At 42.3% G+C, this 11729-nt stretch overlaps 1 protein-coding gene across 1 annotated transcript; it reads right to left on the bottom strand.

Moving 5' to 3' along the window:
• Window positions 1-82: 82 nt before the first annotated feature.
• On the bottom strand, window positions 83-10678 carry PECR (peroxisomal trans-2-enoyl-CoA reductase). Its single transcript, XM_072417958.1, has 8 exons — window positions 10522-10678; window positions 9121-9254; window positions 7165-7330; window positions 5962-6043; window positions 5168-5264; window positions 4161-4268; window positions 2171-2282; window positions 83-345 (listed from the first exon to the last, which is right to left on the bottom strand). Exons 1-8 carry the CDS (start codon window positions 10631-10633, stop codon window positions 257-259), a joined length of 900 nt encoding a protein of 299 aa, XP_072274059.1. The 5' UTR covers window positions 10634-10678; the 3' UTR covers window positions 83-256.
• Window positions 10679-11729: the final 1051 nt, after the last annotated feature.

Consider the following 11729-nt stretch of genomic DNA (forward strand, 5'->3'; position numbering starts at 1 on the left):
ACCTCAGCTGAGTTGTTTCATTTAAAATTATTGTAGTAATGTACAGAACCAAAATTAGAAAAAAATTGTCTCTGTCCAAATATATATGGACCTACTTGTATTCTCTAAGTACAGTAGTAGATACATTTGCGATGGTAATAACCTGTAACAGAGCATTGATAAATCATCTTTTTGAAGCAATTAACAGGTTTAATTAGATGCTAATCGTACATGAACTTCATCTGACAAATAAACCAGGCTTAGCCCTGTGCAGTCATCATAGCTTGGAAGGACCCACACTGGAAAGCAGTTTCTTCAGAGTTTCATTGTTCTCACATTCTGGGGCCTCCGGCCACCTATTATGTTCTGTGCATTTAGAAAAAAAAGGGAACAAGTTTGTATTTTTGAATCAATGAATATCCACAATACACACACAAACCTTGTTCTAATCACACTGAACAGCTAAGACATTAAAACCACATAACTAGTATTGGGTAGGTCCCCCTTGTGCCATGTAAACAGCTCTGACCCATCAAAGCATGGAATCCCTAAGACCTCTGAAGGTGTCCTGGTATCTGGCACCAATATGTTGGCATCAGTCTTTTCATGCATCTTGCTATCATAACTTTCCTGGGAATGTACATGCACCTAGCTAGCCACATAATCTAAAAGTGATTTATCAGACCAGGCCAGCTTCTTCCATTGCTCCATGGTCCAGTCCTGATACACAGAGGTCGTTTGTAGATGCTTTGGGGGTTAGCAAAGGCACCATGACTGGTCTGCAGTTACACAGCTACCTGCAATGCACTTTGTGTTTTGACACCTTTCATTCATGGCAAAAATTTTTTGCGTACTACTTGTGCTACATATGCTTTTCTGAAAGACTTTTCTGGAACACCTTGTCACATGCATGACTACAAGATTTTTCTAGAGCTAGAGATTTTTCTAGAAGGGGCAAGCTAGGGCTTGCCCCTTCTTTCGCCACATTGAAAAAAAAAACACTCAAAACCCATTTTTTAAAACGTCACCTATCCGTCTTCTTCTGTCTCTTAAACCCTCACTACTCTCCGACCATTCTAAATCCCCCTTCCTATTGTGTGATACTTCCTCCTCCTCTTAGGCTGTAAACTCTGATGTGCTCTTCTCCTCCTCTTGTGTCATTGTCTGTATCTGTTTGGCATTTGCAACCTCTATTTAATGTACAGTGCTACATAATATGTTGGTGCTATATAAATACTGTTTAATATTAATAACACACCCAACAAAACCTGTCATTTTTGAGATGCTCTAACCCAATTGCATTTCCACCCTAATTTGGCTCTTGCTAAAGTCACTCAGATTCTTACACTAGTCATTTTTATCTTGCTTACAACATATCACAGTCAAGAACTGACTGTTCAATGGCTACCTAATATATCTCACCCCTTTGCAGGTTTTATTATAATGATCAGTGGTATTAATGCCACCTGTCAGTGGGTTTAATGTGTCGACTGATCACTTTATTTTATTCCTTTTTAATTGCTGACATTTTCTGCAGTACTCAAGAAAATGACAAAAGATATTTAAGTGGTTAGCATATGTTGGCACTATATAAATACTGTTTAATAATAAAAAAAATTAATAATAATAAGGTGAAATTGGTAAGCTAAACTTCAGTTGGGATTCGATATCCTAAATCTGAATTCATATTCAATTTTGCCAATCAGACCTCAAACATAACAGAGGCAAATTTAAACAATGCCAGGTAAAATCAGCCAATAAGAGGTGAGATGGAGTTTCTGTTTTTCATTCCACACTAAATGACCTCTGTTGGTGAATTACACCATCGACGAAGCTGATGGTGTTCACAAGGAGGAAGTTCCACTTCCCAAATTTTCTTTCCACAGTTACATGAATAATGGTTAACTCATTAACTGACTGAATTTTTAAGGGTTGTACTCATGATAATGAAGAACACCCAGTTGGTGGCCAGATAATGTGCACTTCATTCAATCAATAGCCTTTCCTTCCTTGATTTAAAAAAGCAATGTGTGTGGCTGTGTTATAATACTGTGTAACAACACAGTAAGTTATACATTTTCTTTAATTGAATTGGGAGTAAAAGAAAAATGCAAAATGGGTTTTTAATTTTTAGTGTTGCAAAATTGTTTTACATATTTTGTATTTTTCTATTACAGAAGGATTCTGATACCTGGCACTATCCAGTGAGAGTGGTATAGGCTTTGCCCGGCGTCCACTTTTACAGTCTCTCCGGTGATGAAGGAAGCAGCAGGTGAGAGGAGGAAGCAGACCATTGGGGAGATCTGTCAATCAAAGTACAAGATTTGTCACACAGGCTATGGAAGGTTATGAAACAGTGGTGTGGCCTGTTATATGTAGACCTAAGAATGCATTTAATAAAAACATAGATATTCCAAAGAATGTACAACTCATCATTTCTAGCACAAAAAAAAAAATTAATTACTGCTAAAGTGCAGCCACATTCAAAGACATCTAAATCATTCTCTGAGGCAGAACCAGCACATGTAAACAGCATTATACTATAAGGACCTATGTCAATGGTCAATGCATAAGAGCCAATTCTCCCACAATGGCAAATTATTCACACAAACCTAAAGATATGCAAAAGCATGTAAAGTTAAAAGTAGTAAGTGCAGGTCTTAAGTCCCCGTTAATGAATTCTCAAGTATTTCAGACTGATGCCATTGACATGAGCCCAAAGTCCATTGACACAAACCCGAATGAGGGCAAAGCCCAAATTGGAGGTTTGTTCAGATATTACACAATGTGATGTGGAGAGCAAGATTGGTTAAAATTGGATTATTATTCAATTGTGAAGTAGACCAGAACTTAAAAATGCGAAGAAAATATTAAGGAATGCAAATGTAACACCACAAAATGTTTTCCAATTGTCTAGAATTCCTACCAAAAATAGCCATGCACCATCTGGTTTGTGGGGGTGACATGTGGTGACATTACTACTGTGCTGCTCACTGTTCTCCCTGCTGGAGGCTGTGACACTATTAATATTATTACACAGCATTTATATAGTGTTGACATATTACACAGTGCTTTACAAAATTCAAAGTCATGTCACTAGCTGTCCCTCAAAGGGGCCCACAATCTAATGTCCCTACCATAGTTATACGTCACTACCGCAGTCCAAGGTGAATTTTGGGGGAAGCCAAATAACCTATTGGTATGTTTTTGGAATGTGGGAGGAAACCCACACAAACACGGGGAGAACTTGAAAACTCCATCCAGATAGTGTCCTGGCAGAGATTTGAACCTGGGACCTAGAGCTGCCAAGGCCTGATTGCTAACCACTGGGCCACTGTGATGCCCAATATGAGGATGCAAAGCCCTACCTCTACCAAGATGGCTGCCTGCAAATGAAGATTTGTGTAGAACAAGAAATGTTAAGTCAGTAATGGGGAATGATCAGTTGCGGGGAGACCACAGGCTATACTGGGGACTAGTGCTTTGTCCTTTTCTTACCTTTTTGGGCAGAGCTTTTACAGTTGAGTTCTACTTAGCAGTGTTTCACATAGAATTCAATTCCTGCCCCTTTTATCAGGGAAGTTAATTCTCTTTTGTTTGGGGCCGTTTAGAAGTAATTTACCGCAATGCATTAAGGTGCAAAATGAAAGCTGAGCCCATCTCATGTAAGGTTCCTCAAACTAACCTGCTGCCCCTACAACTATAACAAGCAAATGTCATACATGACATCATCAGTTCATTACAGGGAGACCACAGAAAGTGCCCTTAAACTCTCCCTTTATAGTGTTCTACTTATTATAACAGCATCATAACAAAAAAAAAGTGTATGTGGCATTAAAGATGCATGTCAACATGTGTTGCAGCCCCTGCTTTAAAAGCAGTGTGTTGTTGTCACTCATTATGTATAGCACTGCAACTAAAGAGCAATGCATGACACACCACAACAGACACATGCTGCGTTGTAGTGTGCTGCATTTAGTGGCATAACGTATATTAACTTAACCACAACAGATATCAATGGTGTAAATAAGAAATGTTTTGAATCTTGAACTAGATCTATTCTCTGCCCACAACAGAATTGTATTTTTCGGTACTTGCGCCGTTTAACAAGGACAAGACATAGGGAAATGTGTAAGTATTGCAGATATGTAGTAAATATGTATTTCTTTTCAGAAATATACCTCTTCCGGGAGTCCCAGTCTCTTGGCTGGAATATTGGGGATGTAGTTTTTAAACATAGAAAGTCCAGACTCATAATTCTCTGCAGCTGTCTTTGAAAAGATTGTTCCCTGTTAAACACAATAAAGTAAAATATAATTGGTGAGTAAGTAGTAACCATGTTCCCACTTTTAAGAGAGAATAGAGAGAACTGCAAATACTTAATTATGTGAGCTCAAAACAATGGCCATCCAGAACATGTTAGGTGCTCTCTTGAATCTGGCAGCTCCTAAATACTCAAGTAGAACGTGTTTAGCATTGCTGCAGAGTTTCCTGAAGCGCTTTAAAAGTTCACAGACTGATTTAAATTGTTCTCTGCAGTCATTCTTTATGGGGGACACTCTGGGGGCACCGCGGATCATCATCTGACCATCAGGCCATTCTAAAAGACAAAATTCTGATTCTTCCTATTGTTTAATAAAGCTGTCCATATAGCATTTAACCAATAGAAATGCATGGAATAGGTTTTACTGGCATACGCCTGGAATTGTCATAGCAGCCTAAAATAGGGCCTTCACATAAGGTTTTGGAATGTTGCTCTTGCCTCTCTTCAACGTCTTTTCAACCCCTCAAGGTCTAACAAAATAGAAAACTGGAAAGCCCAAAGGTATCAAAATTTAGATCTGCACTGTTTGTTTTCTGGGGTTGTTCTACACCTGCATGGGAGTGCTCCCTTTCTAATATATATATAAAGCAGGTTTCCACCTACTGGGATTATGGGATTCCGACATCCCCGCCTTCTCCCAGTAGTTCCTGACAATCTATTTAAATTCTTTCCAAGATAATGCATAAGCACAAAACAATTTGCAAAATACGCAGTTCAAATTCACAAAATCAGTTCCTTGCAGATTGGACAAATCCACATGTACATGTTCAGGTAAATCAATGAACTGGAACGATGACATTGCTGAACCCCCCCCTAAAAATTAGGACAGATGCGGTTAGAGGAATGACAGTGCTGGTTACCTACAGGGGCCACCGAGTTTATCCTGACACCACTGTGAGCCCATTCTATGGCAAGGCTTTTAGTAAGATTGTCCACGGCGGCTCTGGCAGCTCCGGTATGCCTAGGTAAGAGAACAGAATAACATGTTTAGCCCATGTACAGAAATTCTAATTATTTTCAAACTTAAAGTACCTGCTTCAGAAATATGTTATAGGCTGTGCAAAAGCAATGGTCCTATTGCAGTGGTCCACTGCACCACCTGCTGAGTCAGAACTTCAGCTGTTCAACAATATGTAAGCATGAGATTTGCTAAATAGAGTTCTCTAGCTCTGACTCAGCAGGAAACATGTAAGATTTCTGCAGAGAGACCACTGCTTTCACACAGAATGCAAGGGTCCTTTTCTGCCTCTTCTGGCAGGGGACAGGCTTTCCAGTCAGAAAACCAGGGACTCTCATATATAAATATGCTGCTTCAATCCAAGTGCAAACCAGTGTGTTTATTTGAATGGGCTGCACTCACAAATCACAACCACATTTTTATGAAGAAAGCCTTGCTGTTATTAAACTATAGTGCTCCATAGGTGCATTGGGGTACCATGCAAAATAAATGGTGCAGCATTGCACAGTACGCTGTATGTAAACATGAATGTGACTGCACGCCTTTTGTTTTGCTGCACCTGAAATATATGTTGCCGATTTAAAGAGTTCATTTGAGCTTTACATCTGTTATATCGGACCACAGTGAGCAGTGTGATATGGGAAAGATATACATTTATTATATAATATTAGGAGAAGATTATGGAGACATTTCAACTTACGACATTCCAGGAAAGCCCTTCCACATGTCTGCCACAATATTCACAATGGCTCCACCGTGTTCCCTCATCCAGGCATTGTACACTGCACAAAGAGTTACAAATGTTAACTGTTTAAGTTGATGTAAATCCAGTGGGCTTTAACATGTTCAACTCATGCAGATCTTTGTTTAAAACTTTCTTATGGTAACAACACAAGGACACTCTAATACTGTCTCCCAAAAGTACTCCTCTGTTTTCACCCTTCTAGTTGAGACTAAATAGGCACTTCTAACACACATGCAATGTCACACACTATCATCACCATCAGTAAACCTGAAGTTTAACCTGAAGTGCTAGGAGACCAAAGGTTACCGGGGGTGACTGAAGGAGATTAGCAAAAGTCAGGATAAAAACTCTTTAAAGCAAACCTGATCCTAACATTAAGCCCCCACCCACCCTGTATTAGACACCCCCAGTTGCTTTGAAGGAGCACCATTCTCACAGAACTGAAACCCCCTATTTGAAGACTACATTAAAGGCACAAGTTCCAGTGTGTCCCCATTTTGAATGGGGGGAAGGTTTGGTACGTGGCCAGTTGCTAAGCCCTTGTGCTGCCACATGTAGGGGGTACCACACAGTGTGTCAGCATTTTAGGGGTAATAAATAAGGCTGGAACAGCAGAGGAGCAGTGCTATTATTATTATTATTATTATTATTAAACAGAATTTAAACAGTGCTAGGGTTGGTTCAGGAGCTGGAGTGGATTAGCAATACTTTGGGTTTGAAAATATCATGGGGTAAGCAAACATATTCCCATCCCTATGCTGCCTTTCTTACTTCCAGCTTCTGACAATAGAAAGAGGGCATTAGGACCATCTGTCCATAAGGACAGATTCTGCCCATGTTATGCATTGTACAATGCAAAGGTGCTCTACTGCACAGGTGTACAGCCCGATCCATGTGACTCCTGCTGGCAGAATGACAGGATATCTCTGGAAAATGGGAAAGTCATTGCAGGTGATACCTTTTATTGGTGAACTAAACATATTTACAGATGCTAGCTTTTGGGAAATTTAATTCTTTTTTGGGAAGAAATGTATATGAGAATGTCTCTATTCTTGTAGACTCCAGGGGGTGATGTTATGAAGAGGGGATTCTGCCATCAATAATCCCCCTCCTTCAAAACACAGCACGGATCTTTCAGCTACTCTGTTTGGTACCTACCAGCTTTGCAGCAGTAGAAGGTGCCAGTTAGGTTGGTTTCAATAACCGCATTCCATCCTTTCTGACTTATTGCTTCACTGGGGGACGGGAACTGCCCACCGCCATTGTTCACTAGAAAGTCAATCCGTCCATATTGGTTTAAAGTGGCTTTAACCAGAGACTCCACCTGCACTCAAGAACAAGAAGGGAAATAAAAAGCTGATGTGGAAGAATCCAAAAGTTAACCACTGAGGCCTGGGCACACTTCTATAGGATGATGCAACGTGCCCCAACTGACCCCAAAAACCGCATTTGTACCAGACATGCCAACACAGAGTAAGCACAGTGCAGGTGCGCTTTTGCCAGTTCAGGTTTTCTCCATTAAGGTTCCGCAGAACCCCCCAGAGGCTTAAAATGTATATTTTATTATACAGTATTTATAAAGCGCCAACATATTACGCAGCGCTCTACAAAGTCCAAAGTCATGTGACTAGCTGTCCCTCAAAGGGGCTTACAATCTGATGTCCCCACCATAGTCATATGTCATTACCACAGTCTAAGGTCAATTTGGGGGAAGCCAATTAACCTAACTGCATGTTTTTGGAATGTGGGAGGAAACCGGAGTACCCAGAAAAACCCACGGGGGAACCTGCAAACTCAATTTAGATAGTGTCCTGCTTGAAATTTGAACCTGGGACCTAGCGCTGCAAAGGCCAGAGTGCAAACCTCTGAGCCAGCCGTGCTGCTCAACAGTAGAGTCAGCACTTACCGAACATTACTAAAAACCCAACAGTACCCCTAATATTCCAGCTGCTGACAAACACTAGCACATGGGATAAGAGAAAAAGGTTCCATGAAAGCATCATAAAGAATTGACAGGTGCTAGATTTGTGCTAGACACTTACGACAGAATGTGTCACCTGCCATTGTCTTGAACAAAAATTGTTAAAATTAGGGATAAAAAATTGAACCCCTACCCTTAAAAATTGTGATCAGGCAAGCAAAAAAACATATTAACCTGCCCATTCACAATCTTTTTTGCATGTGCAGCTCAGCGTACAATGCCAGGTATCCCCGTCATACCCCTGGCTGGCCGGAACCTTACTCTGACCCGGCCAATCAAGCTCAGGCTAAAAATTTGGAAACCAGAAAGGGACTGGGAAAAGATGGGGGTGTCTGTGATGAAACAAGGACAGGTGAGTGTATTCAAAATATTGTGATCAGGTAGATAAGGGTTTTTTGTTGCAGAAGGAACATCGTCTGTCCCTTCCACAATAAAATACACTTACCTGCCTGATCACAATATTGTGAATACACTCACCTGTCCTTGTTTTATCAAACACCCATATCCTCTTTTTCTCCTTTACCTGGTTCCGATCCTTGGCCATCTTGATTGCCAGGGATGAAGTAACCCTTGAGTGGCGGGGGCGAGTGTCAGGACACCCAGCAAATCCTGGCATCACCTGTGCATGCAGGTAAGTGTGTTTTATCATCGCCTATCTCTTCTGCAATAAAGAACTTGCCTGGTGACATACTTTTTTAGTTCCATTCTAATAAAGCTGCAAAAAAAAACAGCTTTGGTGTATATCAGAAAGTTTTGGTCTCCTTTTATTCTTTTCTTCAGTCAAGGGTGTTGCTTAAGGTTTTGTGGAAACACTCTAGGGGCTCTATTTATAAAGCAGGGAATCAGACATTTCCTTGAATATTCCCTGGCAGGAATCCTCCAGGTCTATGTGTTTCAATAAGAGTAATTGATTTCCACTAGGGAATGTTTGGGGAAATTACAGTGTTGACCGTATTACATGGCAGGAGCGAATGGACATATGGCGGCGGCTGTCCATGAGGCTGAGGTAAGTACCCTCTCGGCACCCGCATTCTTAATGGACTCCAATGCCTGGAGTTGTTCTTTAGGTATATCCATTAACATTCATTCACCATCTTAGTTGTGGGGAAAGGAATTACAGAACATTGCCGCACCTCTTCCTCCTTGCGGATGTTGCATTGAAGCGCAGTCACTGCCGATGAGTTCTCTAGTGAGATTGTACCAACCAGCTCCTTGGCGGCTTCTTTTAACCGGTCAAGTTTCCGGGAGGCGATGACTACGTTGCAGCCTGTAATCAGGAAATGGAGATGAATCATACAACAGAAAACACCAAACATGAAAATTGTTCTAATTTGGACAGCAAATCATTTCAAACGTTCATCACCAATATCGGTGGTGTGCACACGATTTGTGGTTGAGATCCAGCGGGGTGACATGGACATTGATCTCTGCACCCTGCATGATCCCACATTGTATGAACGGGTCCACAAGGAAGACCTACCTGATCATTAGGTAGTGAGTAGAAAGCAAAGAACATAGAGGGATCACACCTAACGCATTTCACATGCTAGGAGCTCACTTATTAGGCTCCTTAGAAATAAGCAGCCAGAGTTTGAAATATGATAGTGCCTGGGATAAGTCACCTGACCAAAATTTTCATCAAGTTATACCGTAAGCTCGATTGCCAACTTGTTATAGAAGCAGCAGGTTGGGTTGCACAGAGTCACATAGGACGGGCTCAGCTGTCACTGTGACTTCTACAGAATAAACTTTATTGGTAAAGGGATAAGAACACAGGACTTTAAGTGGAACTTTGTGGTAGCTGTGGCCAAGAAAAGGAAAAGAACTGGTCCAGTCCCTGACTTCTGGGTCCACCGCTGGGTCATGTGATGATCCTGCAGCCTGAAATTTTTTTCCTTGTTTTGTAGATGTTGATGAACCCCCACACACCGGAGGACATTGTATCTGCTACAATCTGTCATATCGTCCCATCGCTCAGATGCTTTTTGACTGTAAATTAAAGGTCACCTGCACACCCATCACTCAGCAGCCTAGAACTACATGCCTATTATCCCAATTCACGTGACCTTTATACTTAGGTTCTGCAGAACTACAAGTCACAGCATACCTTCATCCCACATCACATGACCTGCACCTGCCTATGTCCTGCATGTCATCACCTATACTCTAGTCACATGACATGACCCTTGTTGTGTCCTGCAGGTCACATGACCTGTGTCCTTTAGCACCGTCATAACCTGTCACCATCGCTCACATGACCTGTAGCAGCTAATGCCCCGAAGGCCTATATATCCCAGCATGCCCTGTCTCCCGCATTCCTGAGTCACATGACCTGGACCAGCTTTTGTACCTTGGAACCATTACGACCTGTCACCTTCACTCAGAATCATATGACCTTACCAGCTAATGCCCTGCAGAACTACATATCCCAGCATGCCCTGTCAGTCACATGACTTAAACTTGACTATTTCATACAAAGAACTACAAATCCCAGAATACCCATCATGGCAGAAAAAAGTGTACAGCTCACTTACCCAGTTGCAGCAACTCCGCCGCTATGGCTTTTCCGATGCCGGTGCCCCCTCCGGTCACTATGGCCACCTTGTCTCGGAATAAACCGGGGACGAAAACGCTACGAGCAGCCATGACAGAACAGCGGCCTGTGACTCCGCCCACTAACTAGAGCTGTCACACGAGAAAAGCTCCACCCCTTCAACTACAACCACGCCCCTTTCACATATCTAGCCTTTCCCACTACTCTCGACTCCTACCGTGCTGGCTCCGCCCACTGCTCTCTAGTGTTTTTGTCTACGAACCTCTAGATTTATTATTTACCCCGCCCACTATTCCATTGAGCGCTCCACCCACCCTGCAGACTCAGCAGTTCTCACCTGTACAGGTGCTTTATTCCAACATTAGTTATTATTAATAATAATTATAATATTAATAACAACACATAGTTTGCCTTTATTATGGCTTTTTTTACCGTAATAAATACAATCCCTCCAATATCAGCCAATGTGAAGAAGGCTGTTCTGGTGTCAATGGGAAATATTGTTATGGATTGGATTCTTACCTATCCATGCCTTGCCTCCCATGTTGTGGGGTTCCTTTCCTGGACCCATAGTGGGGCAGATCTAATGCTGCCATCAGAAAAAGGGGCAAATCTGTATCAAAAGACCTTTTGTAATGCTGGAAATTTAGATATGGGGGCCCAGGTGGGCCTAGGCAGGTGATTCAGAGAAGATGAATCTCTCCACTGGGGTCAAGGACACCTGTCAGAAGCTGCGATCCTAGCCTTCACGTAAGACCCTCAATCAGTGCAATCAATAAAGCAGAGATATTGAAGATTCTCTGCCCTTACCTGTCAGGGGACTCTAGCAGTGACCACACCTGTCAGGGGACTCCAGCAGTAACCACACCTGGCAGAGGACTCCAGCAGTAACCACACCTGGCGGAGGACTCCAGCAGTGACCACACCAGGCAGAGTACTCCAGCAGTGACCACACAAAGCAGAATACTCCAGCAGTGACCACACCTGTCAGGGGACTCCAGCAGTAACCACACCTGGCGGAGGACTCCAGCAGTGACCACACCTGGTGGAGGACTCCAGCAGTGACCACACCAGGCGGAGTACTCCAGCAGTGACCACACAAAGCAGAATACTCCAGCAGTGACCACACCTGTCAGGGGACTCTAGCAGTGACCACACCAGGCAGGGGACTCCAGCAGTGACCACACC

This window comes from Pyxicephalus adspersus, chromosome 7 (assembly GCF_032062135.1).
Source record: "Pyxicephalus adspersus chromosome 7, UCB_Pads_2.0, whole genome shotgun sequence".
Lineage (NCBI taxonomy): Eukaryota > Metazoa > Chordata > Amphibia > Anura > Pyxicephalidae > Pyxicephalus > Pyxicephalus adspersus.